The 22,750-nt window shown below is 35.7% G+C and overlaps 2 protein-coding genes across 4 annotated transcripts in view; one reads left to right on the top strand and one right to left on the bottom strand.

Annotated features, from left to right (window-relative positions):
* Positions 1-4,664: 4,664 nt before the first annotated feature.
* Positions 4,665-9,587, bottom strand: xrcc3 (X-ray repair complementing defective repair in Chinese hamster cells 3). 2 transcript variants are annotated; one of them, XM_007230926.4, is made up of 7 exons: positions 9,217-9,587; positions 8,982-9,122; positions 7,812-7,937; positions 7,361-7,515; positions 6,637-6,849; positions 5,224-5,270; positions 4,665-5,088 (listed from the first exon to the last, which is right to left on the bottom strand). In XM_007230926.4, the coding sequence occupies exons 1-7, from the start codon at positions 9,269-9,271 to the stop codon at positions 4,842-4,844; spliced, it is 984 nt and encodes a 327-aa protein (XP_007230988.1). In that variant the 5' UTR covers positions 9,272-9,587; the 3' UTR covers positions 4,665-4,841. The 2 variants fall into 2 exon arrangements, with proteins under 2 accessions (XP_007230988.1, XP_007230987.1); XM_007230925.4 differs by having other exon boundaries at positions 7,725-7,937; positions 9,217-9,583.
* A 756-nt stretch (positions 9,588-10,343) lies between these two features.
* Positions 10,344-22,750, top strand: part of brf1b (BRF1 RNA polymerase III transcription initiation factor subunit b) — an 88,973-nt gene continuing 76,566 nt past the window's right edge. Inside the window, exons 1-3 of one of the 2 annotated variants that reach the window (XM_022663992.2) lie at positions 10,344-10,584; positions 12,758-12,969; positions 17,413-17,493. In XM_022663992.2, the coding sequence (XP_022519713.1) occupies positions 12,786-12,969; positions 17,413-17,493 (265 nt within the window). In that variant the 5' untranslated portion in view covers positions 10,344-10,584; positions 12,758-12,785. Of the gene's footprint in view, positions 10,585-12,757; positions 12,970-17,412; positions 17,494-22,750 lie in introns of those variants that run through there. The other variant, XM_049482161.1, reaches the window with a different exon arrangement.

The following is a 22,750-nucleotide window of genomic DNA, read 5'->3' as shown; positions in this document are numbered from 1 at the left end:
CAAGATAGTTAAAAATACAACACACTTCAGAGATACGCCATTTTTTTCATATTAATAGCTCTACTCTGTCCTCAAGCTGCATTGGTCTCTATTTGCTAGTTAATAGATGCAATGTGCACAACAGTCATCATTTACACTTGCTAGCTAATGCCAGGGCTGTTATCATTCGTATAATCCCACAACACACTACGGATAAAAAAAAAAAAAGTCTTCAAAAGTTTAAAATCTAATATTCCACATACAAACACAGAACCTCACATGGCCAAGCCCACACCTAATCTCATTGGCCACTAAAGTTTTGGTGCTTGAGAGTGCGTTTCCACGGCTTGGTGGTGCAGGTGCACTGTGAAGCTCCTGTTGCACACAGACAGTCTTATATTTTCCTCATTTATCATTGTAAATGAGCAAGATTAATGTTTTAAATGCCTCAAACCTAAAGGGTTGCTCCAGATCACTTAATCCAAAGTTAAGATGAGCTAAAGGTAATGCCATGTGGATCAGCCAGACCTTTTCTTGTACCAGTTTTCGAGAGTCTTTTGAATGTGTAGGAAACAGTACTCACCACACTCTGACTTAATCTGTAATTTCTGCAAAGAAAAGAGTTTTACTTCAAATATTTACAGAACTATGTATTTTCTGTTTTTTTTCTAGCTATTATGATGAATGTGTTACTGTGTGAATGTGTAACTGTTACTGCAACATCTTGTACACTGTATTTTGTACCAACTCTGGATATTGACTATACCTGAAGAGCTTAAATGGCAAAAACAAAGGGCAAAAAAAAATGGTCTAAAGATCACCCAGCCAGTAACTGAGCAGGGGGATATAAAATCATGTTTATTTAATACACAGCATTCATGGACAAATTACATTCACTGAATATGATGGTGCTCAGTAAAAAAAAAAAGAAGCTTTAAATCAGTCAGTTTGTAGATTGAGTCCTTTATCTCCAGAGATTCTCTAATTAAAACAGTCTCTACTGGAAGTGCAATCATGGGCTGTGTCTCAAACTACACAGATGCCATGCCTCACACACTTAAAATAGTCACTGTGCACGTAATATTTAACCATTCTTTAAAAATTGTTATATGATAGCTTTCAGAAGTTTTCGTCAGTGTCTTTTTACATCTGGCTTCTCAAACAGTCTTCAAATATTTTGTTAGGCGTGCTCAATTCTGTCATGTTGACTTTACTTAAATGTATATGCAATGTTTAAAAACTGCTAAATTCTGAACATAAAACACACAAAACACTAGGATGTATATTAGTTTAAGCATTTTATAAGGTATAACAGTAGGTAAAATATTCTCACTATAATGAGCAAAGATTATTGGGCTCACATCTGATTAACGTTACTTAAATGTTTATGCAATGTTTCTACACATTTCTTAAAACAAACAATATTGGGCTGTATTTGCTGTTTTAATTAAGCAAAGTTCACAAATGATCATTTTAGGTCAAATCTTCTCGTTTTGAGGAGGGCACCAACATTTACTGGGCTCCAGAATTTTTTTTTTTTTTTTTTTTTTTTACAGTATAATCAGGCGAGTGGCATCCTATGGTGAAAAAAATGCTTTTCCACCAGAAAAAAAGATAGCGTATCCAGGCTGTCCTTTCTAGTTTTCCCACACAATTCAGTGTAAAACACTTACACTGCATCACTGTAAAATTGCCTTAAGCTCAGTCTGCTCATACATTCTTGTAAAAATGCTGTTAAGTCATGTTTTTTTTGTGTACTATCTAAAATACAACTACAAATTGTAAAAAAAGATGTAACCATATATTATAACAATTTTACAGCGTAGATAAATGAATGAATTACACAAACCAAATCACAATGCTTAATTTCTATTCTTGATAGAAATTATGCCTATACTCACATTGTAGCAAAATAGAGAAAAGTCTCTCACAAATAGTTGAAAATACAAAACCACATGGATAGCTTCATAGCTTCATAGCTTCATAGCTTCATAGCTTCATAGCTTCATAGCTTCATAGCTTCATAGCTTCATAGCTTCATAGCTTCATAGCTTCATAGCTTCATAGCTTCATAGCTTCATAGCTTCATAGCTTCATAGCTTCTCCTCTCCAAATGATACCTATGCTTGCTGCACCTCCTTTATAAAGTCTTAGCCCCTCCCTTCAGGACAATCCAACTAAGGAATCTTCAATTAGCTAAATTATCAAAGATATAAATGAACTAGAAGGCTATAAACACTAAAGCATGGGATAAACACTGAAGCATAAACAAATAAATGTCCTATCAAACACACGGCAGAAACATAAGGCTAAAATATGACTCTAAATAACGAAATACCTCCCTGCCACAACTTCAGGAATGGTATGTCCCACTCCTAAAGGCGGGAAAACTTACCTATAACTGGCCTGAGTGGTTCCTTAGCTTCTGTTTGTGAGTGTCCTGAAATGATTGTAAGTGTCTTAATGCTTTATTTTAAAGGTAGCAATAAGTTACAGTTAAGTTCAAGTAAATTTTGCGTGGTTTCAGTGCTTTCATTTATTTAATCGACTAGGAAGAAATGTAATTTTTTTATAGGGAAACTTGTTAAACACATACCAAACAAACACAGGCCTTTAAAAGAGTGAGAACATTTAACAGGGTGGTAAAAAGGGCAATCTGGAGAAATTAAACAATATGCCAGTTTACTAATGGTAATTAGTCTTCCTTATGTTGATTACTCATGAAATCACTGAAAAGGATCTATTTTATACCAGTTACTACTGGTTATCTTGTGTAACTTGTACTTGTAACTTGTAAAATTTGTACACATTACATTTTACCGAGCCCAGGTGGTAATCTTTGTGATTATCTGATAGCCCCTCTAAACCAAAAATGGTAATTATTGTTTAAAATGTAGAATGAGACAATCTAGCCTCATATTCCAAATATGTTTAGATAAGATTTATAATCTTAATAGTAGAGCGGCCACCACTATTGAATACTGAGTTGTTCCTTACGACTTTTTTTCTTCAACTGAAATCTCACATTCACACATACATTAACAGTGTGGGACAGTTTAAAGTAAATATAATTGGTAGTTAAGGTTTTTTTTTATTGCATAGAATGATAGGTTTTGGGAATGTCTGTGCTTAAATACATTTGAAGGCAAATACTGTTGTACTTTTGGTTAAGTGGTAGTCTACTTTTACTGCAGTAATATTTACTCTTTTGTATCGCTACTTTAACTCAAGTGTGATTTGTGCGTTATGTCCACCACAGGATGTAACTCCATGCCCAAACACTAGTGGCACTGTATTTTGTAAATGCTGTATTTTCTCATGTTGTGTTTTTGAGAGTATTTTGTCTATGTACAGTAAAAAGGCATGTAAAATTGGTAATGAGATTTTTATGAAGTTCATTGTGCCAAAGGTTTTAGAGAATATAGGTTTTATAGAAAAAAAGAATAATAAACGAAGTTTATTATATTTAATGTATTTAATATATTTTGTTTTCAAGTGTTCTTTTTCTGTGTAAACATTTTGTTAGTGTAAGCTTTTTTTTAATGAGATTCAACTGTTTGCAGAAGGAGTGACTAATGAAATAAATAATACCCCTTGATAATAAATGCCCCTTGATCTGCCGCTGCTGCACATTTGGGACTCAGCAGCCAAATCAGGCAGTAAGTGTCTTTCCCTTTACTCAAAAATATATCAATTATTAAAGCTATAAAGCCTACTTTTTCGGTGTAGGACAAATTCTATTGCTAATATACATTTCATTAGTTAGTAATTAGCAATTATATCAAATTACAAAAGTAAATAAATTAAAGTTTCATTACAGTGTAATTTAGGTGCCAATTTTGCTGGAAGCATAATCTGAGGGGTAAAAGGTCCAGATTAGCTGTGTTTTTAAAGTATTTTTATTAAACCTGGTCAATTTGTTAGTGGCAGTCCGTATTTTGTTTCTAAACTGAAAGCAGAGGAATTCTGAGTGGGAAAGAGACAGAATATTGTTTAATACTAGTACCAGTGTGCTGGAATGACCATCCCTGCTGATGTTGAATAAACTTAATTTATATGCACAATTTTTTTTATAACCGAGATACAGTCATTTACACTTGCTAGCTAATGCCAGGGCTGTTACCAGTCGTATAAGCGCACAACACTATGAATTTAACAATTTAAAAAGTCTTTAGAAGTGTAAAACCTAATCTTCCGTATACAAACACACATCCTTGCATGGCCAAACCCACACCTAATCTCACTGGCCACTGAAGGTTGAACGCTTGAGACCTGACTCTTCCTGTACCAGTTTTCGAGAGAGTACTCACTGCTCTCTGACTTTATCTGTAAAGGAAAAACTTTCCTTTAAATATTTACAGAAATGTCTTTCTTTGTCTTTTTCTAGCTATTCTGATTAAAGTGTGAATGTGCTGTGTGTAACTGTGTAAATGCTGCATTAGAGAGTCCAGTTATATTGATCTGTTCCAGCATTGCTTTACTACAGACAAAGGCTTTGTAAATTGTATTTTTTTTATCCATTTTCAAAGCTTAGTATATTTCTGTTGCAACTTTTCAGCTTTAAGCTGTCAACCAATAAACTGTTTAATAAAAATCATCTCTACTTTTTTTAAACAATATATAATGCAGTTTACTGAAGAGCTTAAATAGCAAAAATAAAGGAAGAAAAATGGTCACCCAGCAGGTACCTGAGCAGAGGGATATAAAATCATGTTTATTAAATACACAGCATTTATAGAAATAATACATTTTATATGATGGTGCTTGGTTAAAAAAAAGCTTTAAATCAGTCAATTTGTAGATTGAGTCCTTTATCTCCAGAGATTCTCTAATTGAAAGATTAGTCTCTACTGGAAGTGCCATCATGAAGTGGTTTGAAGCTCTTCACCGAGGTCTTCATCAGGAATTGCTCTGACTCCTTCTTCCCATACTCCACACAGGCAGCTGGCCCGGGGTAGGTGTGGAGCAAAAACCACCTCCAGTCTGCGGGGAGCGCTAGTCCGACCTCCTGACCTTAAACAGCCCTCCTGCCTCCACAGCATGAGACGCACCATCACCTGGTTGGCCCAGGCAATACCCAGAGCAGGTTGCACCTTACTGTCTACCAGCCTGAAAAACAGAGAGCAAACAGGAACTCATCCCTTACAGAACTTTACAAACTGCAACAGATAAATATTAAAGCTCTTCAATAGACAAAATGTTGACATAAATTTAGACACAACAAACAACAATCAAATATCTCACCCATAATCACAGCGTCCTGGGTTGGGACCATCCACAACATCTGATACCTAGTAAGTAAGAATGAGGAGAATAGCTTTAAGTTGCCACAGATAAACCACTCTCTGTTCCATTAAAAAACATATTTGTAAAAAAAGATGATGCATGAGTGTTTAAATTGGTAAAGAACCATTTTATTATGTGATGTTTTTTGTCCAATCACAGAACTATTTTAGAATCATGGAATCAAATGTAATTCTGCTTATTGCACTGCATATGTCAAATAACAACTTATAGTAGAAGGTCTTAATAATAGCCTTGCACTGCAAAACAAAATCTTAGCAAGTGAAAATGTCCAATGTCAAGCCAATGCTTCTTATTTTTTTCCCTGATAAGAATGTTTTTCTTACTAATCATACTAAGTGTAAGATCATTTTGCTTATTTCAGGAATAATTATCTTAATTTGTATTTTCACATTATATTAAGTCATTTGAAATCAAAATAAGCAATTCAGATTCTTGTGTCTAAACTTAAGCAATAAAGATGAATGCTTTTTGCTTGATTTCATTCTAACTTCAGATTGCCTATTGCCTATTTTAGAAATGGAAAGCTTACTAATAAAACTTTGCTCACCCCATTGGCATTTTTTGGCTTAATATAAGCATATACCTCTTAATTTGCATATATTTTGTCTAGTTTTTGGCAATGGGAGCAGTGTGTGCATATTTTATTATAAAGAGGGCATCATAAGTGATGCATAGTAAAAAGCAGTGTGTAAGACTGGTGGAGAAGAACATGCCATGAAAACTGTGATTAATCCACCAAATAATGGTTTCTGAACTTTTAAAACTTGATCTCTGAACTATGAATATGACCTTGTTTTCTTTGCATTATTTGAGGTCTGAAAGCTCTGCATCTTTTTGTTATTGTAGCCTTTTCTCATTTTCTGTAAATATATGCTCTAAATGACAATATTATTATTTCGAATTTGGGAGAAATGTCCGTAGTTTATAGAATAAAACAATGTTCATTTTACATAAACAAATACCTATAAATCAGAGAAACTGATTAAGAAACTGAAGTGGTCTCTTAATTTCTTTCAGAGCTGTATGTACACTTTTTTCCATTTTATGTGACGAGGGAAAAAAGTAAATATTGAGAAAGTTAATTGTGATGTCAATTTATTGACAAACGGTTATATTTATGTACATTTTGGCCACTCCTGTAATTCTGGCGTTGATGCAAATGGCTGTCTTTCCAGTAGCTCCGTCTCTTTTTGTATTTTTTGTTGAGTTTTTCTAAGTTTTTTTATTTGTGTCTGTGCTACAATTTTTTTCAAGAATTTTTCCTCGGGGATCAATAAAGGATCAATAAAGCATCAATCCGTGTGTGCGCGCGTGTTTGTGTGTCAGAGACTAAAAGAGAATAATAAACACCTGATTGATGCAGAACACAGGTGCAGCATGCGTATGGCTGAGGCGATGGAGGGTGCTGGAAAAGGCCAGCAGGTGGCGTGCTCTCTCAATGGCTTCATCAGCTTGGAACTCTGTTCTGAACAGGGCAGCAACAGAGTCCACCACCACCAGACGCACCAAACCTCTCTCCAGTAACATGGGCACCCGCTGCGACACACACGCCTGCAGAGCTTCCTACAGACACACACAACACATTTTTGTACTTTATTCTTTGCAATATCTTTACAATTTTATACTAAAATAGTTACAAATTATTGTTTTAAATGCAATACTGGTAATTTGTCAGAAAACATTGTTTAAAATATTACTTTGGTTATTAAATACCAAAGTAAACATCCACAAAAGTTTGAATGGAAAAACCCACATGATAGAAAAAATCCTTACAAACTAAAAATAAAGCTGTGCAGAGTATAGGACCTCCTAGTTTATTGGTTGTATGTAAACTCTGGTATCAAGACCAAGATTTTTCTAAAATTTTAAGCCGACAGAGCATTATTTTCAGCTAGTTGGTTGAATCTGAAAATTTGGAAAAGCTGTGGAAAGTATATGATCTCATAGTTTTATTTTATAGTACCTCAGGGTATTATTTTATCTTGTTGCCTAAACTTGAATTAAGTAAACAACACCATCACAATGTCACGTATACTACTGAGGAGTGTGCACACAGAACACTGTATTGTCTCACCAGGTCTGCAGTGTGCTCGATGTAGATATTGTCACTGAAGCGGAGGCTGCGGATCAGAGCCTGTGGCACATTTGGGCGGAGTCGGGCCTGCTGGGTAATGAGTTGCCGCAGCCGTTTAATGGGAAAAGAATCTTCAGTGCAGATATAAACAGCTCCTGTCCATGGATAAAATCAAATGCATTCTGTGTCAAACTGTGGACCGGGCTTAGTTAGTGAAATTTAAAACAGACTGCATAATAATATTCCATATATCCAAAAATGTATAAACAATATGTACAATATGCACATAAAGATTATTGTGGTTCAAGAATCTTTGTTCTTATACCACATAATTCTAAATATATGGAAAGTATATATGCCTTACCTGATCCCAGTCCCCCATGTTCCTGTGGATACTGGACAGAGAGGCAAAGCTGCAGTGCAAACTGGGTTTTTCCAGCAGCACTCTCACCTGCTAGCTCTGTTATTCCACGCAGAGGAAGACCACCCCGCAAAAGATTATCCAAAACAGGACAGGCCAGCGAAAGTCTGTGTCCGGGTTCCAAGGAAGGACATTCTCCACGAGCCAACTGTAAAGCTGTAACAGAGCAAGTCCAATTTGTTATATATGTGAAAAGTGAAAACAAGGCATGATGACTTATGTACTGTAGGCCTGTGGCTGGGTACAGTTAATTAAGGTACTATGATAAAAGCTCCCAAGAGATGCAGACATTAATAACAGATGCAATCAATACCAAAAGTGTTGGCAAATTATTGCAATTACAAATGTTTTGTTAAATATATGTTTATTGTTTGTGTATATTGGAACAATACAAAAATGAGGGGGGAAAAAAGCTAATATTAATATAATTTCACAAAAAAATCAAAAAAAAGGGTTGGAGAAAATTATTGGCACCTTTAACTTAATATTTGGTTGCACTCCATCGGAAAAAATAACTAAAATGAATCATATAACCATCAAAAAGCTTTTTTACACTTCTTAACTGGAATTTTTAGTTTACTGTTCTTTTGCAAACTAGTCCAGGTCTCTAATATCTTTGGAGATTGACCTGTAACGTTGAGATTTTGTTTCTGAAGTCCTCAGACAGTTCTCCTCTCCTCTATCTGTTATACATGCTTTATGTGGCACACACAGACACACAATTCAAAACTGAGTCAACACCTCTCTATTTTATCTGGTATCAAGTGTGGTTTACATAAGGTAAGTTTAAACGAGCATCACATGCCTGGAACAAAGTTATTTACCTATAATCAAAAAAAGGCCAACAACAACAATAACAAAACAAAAACTTTTCAGGGGTGCCAACATTTCTGGCCATGACTGTATATATTATTAGAATAGACTGTATATTATTTTTAGAATGAAGCAATGTTGAAAAAATCAGTGGAATGTATATTTCAGCTGGTTGTATTTGTGCAGGAAGACCTCAAAACTAGCATGTTAAAAAAGTAACTCTCCAGGACTGAAGTTGAAGAGCTCTGGTCTAATGTCTTAAGAAGTACTTGATGAGCTTAACACGTCTGGATCTCCAGGAGAAGTGCTGGTACTGAACACTGCTCTGCACAGTGGTTGATAAGCGGTGATCAGTGAGCATCAGCCCCAGTATGAGCTGTTCTCTACCTGTGACGGGTGGTGAGCTCCTACAGGCAGCGGCGGCAGCAGCATGCAGCTCCTTCACCTCCCTCAGAGACAGGAGAGCGAGTCTGTGCTGCAGCTCCGGAGCAGAAACACTCAGCACCTCCCTCACCGATCTCACACAGGCTGAGAGAAAACACAGACACAGTAAAAACAACGTTATATACAACGCCTGTAGCTACAGCTCTCCCCTCAACACGCCTCCGTGGAACAGATTTACCCTTTCTCAGAGCATTCCTGACTCTTGGACTGAGCTCAAGCTGTTCCAAGTCCATCGCATCTTTACACAATGCGTTTAGATCAGTCCGCTTAACCTGCTTAACCCCGCGTGCACCACATTAATGCGATTTTCATACATTTACATCAGAGAAACTCCAGCGTAGTGTGTTTCCAGGTTAGGAAAACATATGAAAAAAACCCGACACAATAAGAGTCCCTACACGGGTAGGTAAAGTTTACTCGCATGAACGAAAACTATCATTAATAAAAATAACACATGAAATAAAAACGGCATTTGATGTTTTTTTTCTCAGCGCAAAAACGATTTATTAAAAAATAAATACATAAAACTCAAGAACCTTCTCAAGTGCGCGCTTTTACAGCTGAGCGCTGGACTAGTACACTAGGTAACAGTTATGATGGTACGCTCCACTGTAGGGGGAGACATTTGCTTGAAATCTGCTAAATCCGCCACTTAAAGAAACATACAGCTCTGGAAAAAATGTAGAGACCACTTCAGTTTCTGAATGAGTTTCTCTGATTTTGCTATTTAATGTCGTTTTATTCTACGGAATTCTCCCAAAATCCAAATCCAAATAGTCATTTAGAGCATTTATTTGCAGAAATCTATTTGCAGAGAAATGGCTGAAATGACAAAAAGATGCAGAGCTCTCAGACTTCAAATAATGCAAAGAAAACAAGTTTATATTCATAAAGTTTTAAATTCAGAGTTCAGACATCAATATTTGTATTTTTTTTAATCACGGTTTTTATATATCTTGGCATGATCTCCTCCACCAGTCTTACACACTGCTTTTGGATTTTTTATGTCACTCCTGTTGCAAAAAATTAAGCAGTTCAGCTTGGTTTGATGGCTTGTGATCATCCATCTTCCTCTTGATTATATTCCAGAGGTTTTCAATTTGGTAAAATCAAAGAGACTCATCCTTTTTATTTTTTTTGTCTTATATTTATATAAAACAATATCTGCATAAAAATATATTTGTTACATAAGTTACATAAAGAAAAAAATATCATAACTCCAAATTAACCTAAGCGATTGAGAATCCCCCTCCAAAGTGTGTTTTTCCAGTCCACTTGTCTCCCCTGATGGCGCTGTTTTTGGACCATTCCATCCACAGCCGCTGAACTAGTGCAGTTTGAGCATCAACAGCACAGCCCACTGTCAGCGCTGAATGGAGCTATGCTATCACAGCGACACTGACCTACAGCATTTATAAACCATAGCTAAAGATGCAGTAGCTCTCTTTCTGCACGGACTCCGTGTCTGTGACTGAGTGCAGGCTTTAGGAGACTCAGCTATAGGAGAGTTTGTACTGAACACAGTCTTTGTTTACTTCCGTTGCCGGTGAGTGGCTAACGTTAACTGGCTAACGAACATAAAGCTATCATGTATAGCTTAGGCAGTAGTGCTAACTAGTTATCTATATTGGCTAGCTAACTGTATTAAACATACTAGGGTAAGGAGGATTAGAACCAATAAGTATAGATTAAATTCTGCAAAAAAGAAGCTAAATTAGCTTGTAATACGGTTACCTAGCCTAACTCACTAACCTAAATGCCTTGGTGATTATACTTCTAAGAATACGTCAATATATCACAAACATGAACCACAACACCCAACTATAAACCGTAATAACAATATACACTGTTGGGATGCATTAATATACAGCAGCTAGCTGGCTAACACAGCTAGTCACTCTTTAGTAATAAGTGGGTGAATTCGGGAGTGTCTCGGGTGGCTGAGCGGGAGAGTGCAGTGTTAGTGAGCTGTATTACACCGTGCGGAGGACCTGGGTTCAAGACCCGCTGTCGATAAAATGCGATTAAACTAGCTGTATTGTTTCTTATAGAATATATGTTTGAGAATATGAGTTTTTCGTTTTAAAGTGTAATACAATGAAATTTAAATAGTAAAAACGTACAAAATGTGTTCACTGTTGTATTTAGTAATACTATGCACTACTAGGGAGTGTACCATATGCTTTGATACTCAATATATCCTGACTCAAACATCCATCTGGTGATATTATCACTATTCTGTCTTTAATGCAAGACAATTGCTTTGTAACTAACTATATGTTCTGCTATATGCTGCGAGGCTTCATTTGTATTTTATATCATTATATACGTTTGCAGTTTAAGTTATATATGAATTAATATTTTGCACTTTAGTATTGTGGTAGATAATGTATTAGAGTATTTTTGCTACCTACAGTACCAGCCAAACATGTGGACACATCTCTTCTCATTCAATGTGATTTCTTCTTTTTTATGATTTTTACATTGTAAATTTATATAGAAGACATTACAGCTATGTAGGAACACATACAGAACTATTTTGTAAACAAAAAGTGTCAAAAAACTGAATATGTTTTATATTTTAGATATATATTAAGTAACCACATTTATCCTTGAGGACAGATTTACACACTATTTTAATCTCAGTGTCTTTATGAGGCAGAGTCACCAGGAATAGTTTTCTCAGAGTCTTGACAGAGTTTCTGGAGGTGCTGAAAAATAGTTAGGATGAGTTCCAGCTCATCCTAAATCACCAAGCTCAGTAATCCGGTTTAGGTTAGGGGAATGTGGAGAACAAACACTTTTTTATTTACTATGTAATTCCATACGTGTCCCTTAATTGTTTTCATGTATGTTATATTAATTTACAAGGTAGAAAATAAATGAAATAAAAGACATTATTGATTGAGCATGTGTGTCCAAACCTTTGACTGGTACTGTACATTATTTAAGTTATGCTATTTATTTTGTTATATTATCATAATTGTATATAAAATCAGAGTCTGGTAAGTTACTGTTGTTTTCTTTCTGCTGAATGTTACAAAAAGTTATTTCGTTGCAGTGGATTATTTTGGAAATTTATAAAATCTTTTCAGTGTGCTCTAATCTCACCAACAAGTGCCATATTAGACAGTGAACCCTGAAGAAGAGATGACCCTGACATATTGTGATACTACTACTATTATGCAACATGCTTAGATAGACGTAGACTGTTTCTGAAACAAAAGAAATGCTGCTTACAGCAGGATTGTGAGGCAGGTTGGCACCCAGTCATATCTGAAATTAACTTTAGTAATCCGGAATTCTGTTTTATTTGATTAAAATGCTTTACATAGACCTGGATGGACCTGGATAGCAAGGAATCAAGTCAGTTAGCTATTTCCAATTTAGATACAGACATCATGTAAAACAGTGATTCTCAGTCTGTGATATGTGTACCACTGGTGGTATTTAAGTTATCGGCTTGATGACTTAAGAAAAATTGATGCATTTATTTTTTTTTTAGATCTATAATTTTTTTTAAATAATAATTTCTATAACATCTGTAGCATTGTATTTAATAGTTACCTGTGTACATCACATCCCTTTGAAATGACTTGTAGGTTTAAGTATGTGGAAGTTTTACTTTGATTGTGGGTGGTATATCATCTCAGAAATTTCAGAACCGCTGGTCTAAAATGAGCAAATTAACTGTAATGTTATTTCATGTTCATCCTCAGCTCTGACTGCATCATCACTCCAGCCAGTATGAGTTCTCGGCAGTGTCAGAACTGCGGTGGAGCAGACATTGACATCGACCAGGCCAGGGGCAGCGCTGTGTGTACAGCCTGTGGCTCTGTACTGGAGGACAACATTATAGTGTCTGAGGTCCAGTTTGTGGAAAACAGTGGAGGGGGAGCCTCTGCCATTGGCCAGTTTGTTTCTGCAGATGGTAAGAAACGTTTGGTTTATTCATCAAAATCAGGCATTTCACATACTAATACTTTTTGGTTTCACACTGACTCACAAAACACAGTTGCTGACTATAAAAATCTCACATTTGTGCTTAAACAGTTATCCATACCTATATTCTACCTTGCATTTAAAAGCATGAACACTTTTGATATTTAGCAGGCATTCATTTTCGGAGTGTCTTATAGAAAAGCAACCTTAAAGCTGTTGTTAATATCCATCTTCGGTTTCTTGATTATCCAGGACTTTAAAAGAAATGTTATAGTGGTATTGTAATGTTAAGCAGAAGTCTGAGCAGTTTTTTTGTTTGGATTTTTATTAAAATAAAGCTGCTCATAAAGAAATACTAATAAACCAACTTGCCATGTAAATGTCACTGCTGAATATTAATGTTCAAATGTGCAAACCTGCATACAGTAAATTTTAGATGTAAATATAACAATGCACTGCTTTTTAAAATTTTATCCATTTATATATATATAAAAAAAAATCCATTTATATGATGATATGTGCTACTGCTTGGCTGGAATGAAAACCTGCACCATAACATATCTTTGTCAATAAATCAAGAAAACCAAGCATGCAAGCTATAGAAAACAAGAGATTGCTTGTAGGCCAAGATACTAAACTGATTTATGACATTTTCAGAAACAGAAAACGGAAACAGTAGCTTCACTGTCAAACCCATAGCTGAAGTCATATTTCACACAAACTGTAAGAACATATAGAACATTGAAAAAGCAAAACTAAAGAAGCTGAGTTAATGAATTTACCACCCACACTTTTAGAACATTTTTAGAAAGGAAAAGATGTTTAGTCTGTGTTAGAAGTGTATAATAGTAGTACTGACAGCTTAATTATCATGACTATTTTCACTATTATTTTAAATGTAGTACATTTAATTTAGATTTAAATTATGTTATTATCTGGGTAATCTTATTATTATTATATTGTTACAGATATTATCTGATACTGATACTAATAATATGGCATGATGTAGAGTTTGTATTGCAGCAGGCAGAAGCTGTATCATCAAGACCTAAAATGTGAAAATAATATATATATTATATAGTAGTGTTGTCATAATACCAAAACTACGCCTTTTGATACAATACCTGCCTAAATATCTCAATAGCGATACTGAAACAATACCTTGGCAAAAAATAAAACATCAGGAAAATTAATGGAATAACAGATAATTGAACGTAAAATGTAATATTTATTCAGTGTTTGCTATCTGTTGAGCACAACCTTACAGCATGTAAACAATTTTAACTTAATGAATCAAGTAAATAAATTGCATTATATTTTGTAACAGCTGCTGAGTTATTAAACGTATTTGCACAAAAATAAATAAATCTCTGTTGCAGCAGCTGAGCTTTATGGCCTAATTATTTAAAAAATAAACATATCCTCTTTTTTCTCAAAGAGAAGGCAAGTGCTGGAGTGCTGCGCGCGCACACTGCCACCTTGTGGCACTCTTTGGAAATGGCACTTTATTTGAAAACACTCACATTTGTTTAGCACCAGTACTAAATAAATGGGGTATTGTACCGTTTTTAATGACAAAGTATCGAGATACTTTTTTTAGTATATTGTGCAGCACTAGTATATAGTATATATTTTCCTCCAGCTTTCCTATTGTAGCAAGAGATTGGAGATATATAAAATGGTTCTCTGACTTTACTGAAGCCTTGAAAACATCTGATTATTTCTGTTATGAAACTCAGCTTTCCATTGTTATCTCTAATTAAGGTCTTGGAACTGTGACTTGGCTTGGCTCTCCTGTTTTACAGTGTAATTGTTTATTGATCAAGTGCTCAGTATTCAACAAACACGGCTGTCTTTGTTCTTGTGTTCTCTCATAAAATCACTGGCTTTGAAAAAGAAAAGGTAATGAACCGGATTACAACTGATGGTAAACCACTAATAGAGTAAAGGAGATACAGAATGACAGACTGTTGCTACTTTTGTTGTTTGCCAATGTTTGGTCTTTGCGCCTTGCCTCTTCTGCTCTTTGTACTTGCCCTTGAGGCCATTTTTATGGTGTAAAAGAGTGAAATGCAATATCAGTGCATTGTAAAAAATATGTATAACCAGTCAGCCACCATCAAAGCTGTGATTTGCCCACAGTTCTTTAAAATCTCCTCCCTGGAGAGTGTTTAAAAAAAATGGATGCATCCCAATTTAATGGAACTTCAATCAAAAAGAAAGTCTTTCATTCCTGACAATGCTTGTTTTGATTGAACTGGTTTGTTTCCTTTTCTTCTTGTAGAATTATACCAAAGGGGAATTTGACACTTTTGTAAATGTTAACCAGACAGAAAGCACATTTCCAGAAAAGAAACTTACCGTATTTTATGGACTAAGGCACACCAGAGTAAAAGACAGAGTAAGCTTAAATTTCCAATATTTTCAACAGCCCGATTAGCAGCAGTTAGCAGCAGTCAGCAGCGTGGCTAGCGTGGTTAGCGCTACACTGAATAACACTGGAGGTTCCGGTAAGCCAGGGCACTATTAGCTAGCGATTTGTCCCACATAGCTTGTTTTGACACTGTAAACACGCAAACTAGAGTCCGATAATCTCAGCTCTAAATGGTGAAAGGGCTAGCGCTGCGGTTAGCGGCTAATGCTAATACTGCTTGTTATGCTAATAATACTTTTTGTTAAATAGCCCACCCCCATTCACCCCCCAGCATTCATAAATACAGTTCTTTTAGCTGATGCTCCCAACAGTCTTACAATGCTAGTGGTAGGTGCGTAGTGTTGCCAGTGCAAAGAAATTGCAATTTTTACACCATTAAAAAGCTCAAAGTAGCTCCACACTTATTATTAACAGAATTCTGAGGGCCCTGACATTTAGAACTTTGAAAGTGCACAGATAGTTTATTAAACATACTTTTTAATCACACAGTACCTTGAGGTAGTTCTCTGGACACCACCATTTTAAAATTAAGTCACGATAAGTCACCTGACTTGCACAAGGAATAGGTAGGATGAAGGATTGCAAAAAATATGATTTCAAGATGGCGGCACCCGGAGAACAAGCTAAATGTACTGTGTGTATGAAACAGTCTTTTTTTTAGTAAACTACCTGTACACATTCAAAGTTCTTAGTGCTGCGTTTTAAATGGCAGATCAAAATTCTACTAATAAAGTGTGGAGCTAGTTGAGCTTGTTAATGGTGTAAAAATAGCTACTTCTTTGCATGTAAAATGCAGTGCCTCTATTGCTAGCACTGTAAGCCTGTTGGGAGCATCGGCTAAAAGCTGTGTTCAGTTTCAAGTAAAAAATGTTGTGCCTGTACAGCTGAAGGCATAACACATCATACCCCAGACTATTGTGTGAGTTATGAATAAATACGTTAAAGTATTCACCAAAAATCTTTACATGAAGTTGTTATTTATTAATAAGCTTCATATATAGTTGTAGTAGCTTTAGTCACTTATGCCACTCTACCTGATATTGAATATATAAGTTTCTGTGGCTGGACTTGTAGTGTCAAGTGTTTTGCTCTGAGACTAGCATGGCTGTAAATGTCCTCAGTAACCAGAAGAGGGCAGAGTTGTATTCTGGTTAATCTTTTATATCTCACACTGGAATCCACCAGATGGAGTTACAGCACAGGGCCAGTACATACAAAGACTGGAAGACATTTGTAGGGACAATGTCTTGACATAGCCATTTAAAAATGCTTAAAATGTTTTGTAGAAGAAGTAGAACTAGTAAAGCTGATGCATGTACATGTACATTTATTCCAGGCAGTTATAACATTAACCCCTCCTCCTAGTTTCTGCACCCACTGTCCATTTTATCAGCCCTACTAAGCACTTTTAGTTCTATAATTACAGACTGTAGTGCCTCTGTTTCTCTGCATACTTTATTATCGTCATTTCAGGTCAGGACCCCAAAGGACAACCACAGAGCAGCTATTATTTGGGTGCGAGGCTGGGCAATATCGTGCTCCTCTTGTAATTACAATGTTTTAATATCACTAATTTGTACAGGGCCTCTGCTGAATATATTATTTACTAAATATTGAAAAGAATATTGAAAGAAGTAAGTATCATGGTGCAGAAAATCAGAAATGTAATGTCCACATATGAGGATGCAGAGTCTCCAGAGGATATACAGGACTACTGCCCACTGTCTTTACTTAAAGAAGCTTGGTGGACCCAATTCTTGTCATTGAAAACTCCAATTGTAAAATCTCAATTTTTTTATTCTAGTCTGAACAAGTTGAACTTTCCCTGAAATGACCTGCATATAAAATGTTTGGGAACATTTTTGGAACCTACTACAGCATTATGAGCAACACCTGTTCAAATAACCCCCTTCTGCAGGTGGGTCTGTTGTTTGATGTGGGTTAGCTCTTGCTCTTTATAGTTTGGCTGATGTGTTCTTGTGCAATATTCTGTGGCAGGTCCTGTGAAGGCCCCAGTCCTGGGCAGCAGCTTTCACACAAGCCTTGGAAAAGAGTCACGTGTTCAGACGCTTCAGAACGGTGAGTAACCAATCAATCTCTTTCTTACTCACAAACAGTGGGGACCAAAGCTTCTGCAGTGACATGCCAAAGATTTAGTTATCATTTATTTATTGTTAAAAGTTAAAGGTCTCCTTCCGCTTAAATCCACTTTTTCTTGTTCTTACTAGAAATACTATATACTTTCTTGTTCTTAAAAGAAATACTATAGGTCTCTCTGAGTTGTGTTTGCATTGCATTGCAAGATTGTAAGTAAAAGTTTAGTAGCGTTAGTTTAGCTAAAAGAAACGTCGGTCCCGTGGGGAGAGTGGCGTCGCAAGGCTGCTGGAAGTGGGGGAAATCAACACGGCCGCAGGGAGAGCGGCGCTGCGGTGGGCAGCCTACGCTTGCACTGCGACATTGATAACAATAAGTGAAGTTTGAAGGTTAAATTTATCTAGCACTCAGTGCTATATCCTTATAACTAAGGCTGAATCTCTGAAATCATTTTAGTCCTTTGAGTTTTAGAGCTGTAAAATTCACTGTGGGGGAAGGAAGGTAGGCATCAGAGGTGATATGTGTGCATGTATGAATGTTCATGAGCAAGAGCCCAAAACCTGTCTTCAGAGTCCAATAATCCAGTAAACTAAAGCAGGGCTAAATAGAAACACCGGAGCACTTTAAAAAAAAAAAAAAAACAGCTCACATGGCATTCATTCATACCAGAGACCAAAACTAGACATTTTAAAATGAATGAAAAACGATAAAATGAGAGAAGAGTATACAATTATCAAAAAATGCAGTTTGATAAATATGAAAAGATGTTTTCAACATTTTTATCCAGGTTAGTTTGTTTTGTATTTTACAAATAGTGAAAAAAATTCACCATGTAAAAGTCAGGGCCCCCAAGAGAATAAAGCTCTCAGAGAACTTTTTCCAGGCTCTCAGACCTTAATTAGCTTCTTAGGGATATTGCTTGTTTACAGGCATTATTAGGAAATTTCACAGCTTTATAAAAAAGAAAAGGCTAAACAACAATAGTAAATTCTTTCAGGGAGCTGTTTCCTAGTTCATAATGCCATTAAGACACTAAAGTAGTTAACACTAGTGATGGAGATCAAGGGAGATCATAAAAACTTTTAGAGAGAGCTGCTTGTAGAATCAGACCTTGCAAAAGACCTTCAGATTAATTTAGATGACCCTAGAGTGGTGGTACACATGTCAAGGTTTTACAGTCACCAGACACAAATCTTATAGTATTATAATATCATGCATGCAGTCTCACAGAACTCATAGAAATAGATGTATTTTGCAAAGAAGAATGGGTACAAATATTGCACACATTAAATATTAAGGGCACAAAATTTATAAGCTGTGATACTTACCAAAGGGCTGTTACTGTACTGACCCTGCAGGGTGCCCAAACTTTAGCTTCAGGCTTTTTTTTTTTAAGTGTAAAAGATGGAAATAAAAATCTGCATAAAATGTGTTATCCTAACTGTTGCTAGAAGGTTAATTGAATTCATTAGATTAATCAAATTTAATTGGGATATAAAGGGAATGGGATAATCAAGATTTTACATCTTTACATGCCAGAGGATACCTAATTTAAGAAGATTAATTTTGCAACTTGTTTAATATAAAATTTACTTGTAAAGTTTAATGAAACTACTTGATATTCTTAAAATGTAGCAAAATGTAACTGAATTAAATATTTTTATTGATTTTTTTTTTTACAATATCACCCAGCCCTGGATTTTACCTTATCTTTTGGAAGTCAGTTTATCTTTTACACATCAGAATTCTGGCCAAGGGATGACTAAGCTTTTGATGAAGGTACATCCCCTGAGACCATGTAAAGTAATTGAGCTGTTCTAATGCTGATATCGGTTTAATGATATGTTTGCATTGTCATGGCCTGATTTTTATGTATGGTGTTTGCCTAATTAGATATGTTACACTGTATGAACCAAATAGTGCAAAATTGATTGATATAATATAATTCAAAAAAATAAATAAATAATGTCTAAATGTGTAATAACAGAGGTACAGAGAGAGAGATAGAGAGAGAGAGAGCACAGTTGTCAGAGATGTACTCTCACATAAAATCACATATGATGACCACCTTTTTGTGTGTCCTAGACACTTCACTTAACAGCATGACTCAGCGAACTGCCCGGCTTTGACAGTTCAGTGCAGCTACTTTAGGGTGCATTACACAAAAATATTGCATCAGCCGTTTAGTCAGTATAGCTTTTTTATATACAGTCCCTCCAAATTTACAGGCTGATAAGTAATTGGGTAGTTCACTGTTCAAATGTTTTATGGGGTCTGTTCCATTATTTCAAAGCAAATTAAGGATGTAAAAGGTCTGGGGTTGATTATAAGTGTTGAATTTGCATTTCATGGAAAATCTTCAACTTGATTGATACAGGCCATCATTAGGCTGAAAACACATATCAGAGTAATCAGTCGTGTTTATTTAAAATAAACACAAAATGTCAACTGATAGTATATAAAGGCCTAATTTCTGCTGTGATTCAGTTAAATTCTGATAAACCAGAAATTAAATGTTCTTTAATGCCCAAGTCAGTCACCTGGTCTCAATCCAATTGAGCATGATTTTCACCGTACTGAAAACTGAAGGCAGCAAGACCTACAAACAAGCAGCACATAAAATGTGGCTGTAGCAAAGGCCTGGCAAAGCATCTCAAGAACAAAATGAATATTAATATTTGCTGATGTCTGTGAATTCCAGACTTCAGACAAAAGTTTGGTTTGCATTTAAGCATTAAAATAGTCTCTAGATTTTGAGTATTTTGAGCCTATGAAAATGAAGAGTATTTTTGTTTAAGCTCTTAAATTAAAGGAAGTCTGTCTTACATTATTAGACTACACAGCCTCTGCTTCATTTAAAATCCAGGGAGGTGGTGTGTAGAGGCAGAATTACATAAAATGTCACTGTCCAAATACGTGTGTGCTTGACTCCTTTTTTTTATATTACAAATATTGTAATATCCTGAATGAAAAAAAGGCATTAGATGCAGGAGCTTAATTTGAATTTCTTGTTGAATTTCTTTGTGCTTTGCTTCTGAATGTCTGCATATATCTGTGAACTGCAGTCCATGGTGCACTTTATTGTAATTGTGGTCTATATAAAACCTTGACCAATGCTTCCCCTATGTGCACTCAGACGCTACAGGCTATGTTTGTAAATGTCTTTATTAAACTAAATGGGAGCTTGTAAAGAGGACTTGTGTTCAGGCCTTACATAAACCCAGTGTGCTATATGTCTGTGTATGTGAACATCTGAAACATATACTGACATGCCACAACAAAATTGTGAGCAACAGTTTCTGTTTAGAATTGCCCATGCGAACAGAAAAGCAGCTCACATCCACATTTAGTGCAGAAGATCCCATACACACATCCCACAGGTCAGTGCAGTGTTCTTTACCTTCCATGGGACAAATTAAAAGTTTTGAGACACAACACTATTTCCTGTTCCATGACATTTGGCATGTCAGTGTACTACCAGTATTAGGCCTAATTCACAAATATATTTTTAAGAATTGTATTAAGTTCTTAAAACGTCAGATTTATTATGTGCTTTTTCTTTTTTTGTTAACATCTTTTTTTATAGATTTTTTCAGTTAGTAATCTCTGCATTCCAATGGAACAGAATCAAAGAAAAAAACAGGGGGGGGGGGGGGGGTTAATTACATATCAAAGTTGAGGAAATAGAGAATAAATATGCATATTATGATCATTACGAACCAATTACAAATAAGAACATACAAATGTCAGAATCTTAATAAAACTGTAAATGGGTTTTGTGAAGACATTTTACATACATGTAATTACATACATTAAGGTTCAAGGTTTTCTTTTCTTTTGAAAGATGGGCTGATACACTGTTGCCCAAGTTAATGAAAAGGATAAGACAATGCTTAGGAAATCTTTTTAGAAAGTCTCAAAAGTTCTTGTAAAGTAGAGACTTTGTCTGCCTTTGTATTAACAGCTGCTCCCAGGGCTCAGACAGAGAGCCACGGTTACGTAACCCTGCTGCCACGCAGACGCACGTGCCCAGGTTGCGGCGGAGCTGTCCACTAATCCGGCAGCGCGTGCAGCATGAAAACAACACAGATCTCGGGCGGGCTGGCGGAGTGCGAAAGAGAGAGCAAGAGGGCAGGGCCAGCACACACCAGAATAGAGGGATTACACTCTTAAAAGCTTTTTGAGTTATTTTTGGCATCTGGCATGCTGATGCGCCGCTCCACTCCGTAGCCCTTCAGCACCGTGCCAGGGGTTATTGGGAGATGGACTCCACCTATTCATTTGTCTCAGCCTCTTCTGAACATCTGCTTTAGTGCTTGCATCTGATACCTGACTGCTTCCACCAATGACAGCTGGTTTAAAGCACTTCCAGTGCTCATGTGTTGACAGTAGCCGTATAAAAAATTAAGGGTTTCTGGAAGGAGACTTGCCAATCCGGCAGCAGTATAACATTTGGTAAACATTAGGGATGAACACTTATATTGGAAGCATATCAGTGGTGTAAGATGTTTGCTTACATTTTTTTATTGGTGTGGACAAATGTTTCTAAAAAACAGTTACAAAATAATAATTTATTATTTATTCCCTAATGTAATGTGGTCTGCTCATGTCATTCAAAATGTTATAGTTTAATAAATGTTTACATGTCAGCAGCAGGGGATAAATACGTGAAAAATATTAGAAAAAACAACATCACTTCCTTCCTTATGGCTTGTGGCGTCTTGTTCAGGCTCAGTTGCTAGTTAGTTTTAGCCTTGCATTGCAGATTAGTATGCCACTGAGTACTGTATGACAAATGCAGTGAAATGAATGTAATACAAATATTTTGTGTAAATATAAAATGCAGAATTAGTCCATCACACATTCAAACATTCTGCCCTTCTAAAGTACAGTAAAAACATACATTTCTAAGCATCCGTCAACCACTACCAACATTCATTATTATTGTCCATCAATAAAAACCTTTTTAAATTAGTTTTTTTACCAAACAAAAGGCAATTTATTAGACATTTTAAGGTCTAAAAAATGACAAACGTATGTTTTCTAGGAATTACACCTTTTATCTAAAAATGTGTAACAATAGATCTTTTTTATTGCAGATTTTGTTGTAGTTGTTTCTTAAAAGAGTTAAAATGTGTTTTTGTTTTTTTACTACTATACATTATTGTTTAGTGGTAGTGCTAAATAAATCACTGCCCTACAGTTTTATGTCCTAATTTTAATAAACTGAACACATGCAGAC

This window comes from Astyanax mexicanus, chromosome 1, assembly GCF_023375975.1.
Source record: "Astyanax mexicanus isolate ESR-SI-001 chromosome 1, AstMex3_surface, whole genome shotgun sequence".
NCBI lineage: Eukaryota > Metazoa > Chordata > Actinopteri > Characiformes > Acestrorhamphidae > Astyanax > Astyanax mexicanus.
This window is presented reverse-complemented; position numbering and strand designations above follow the sequence as displayed.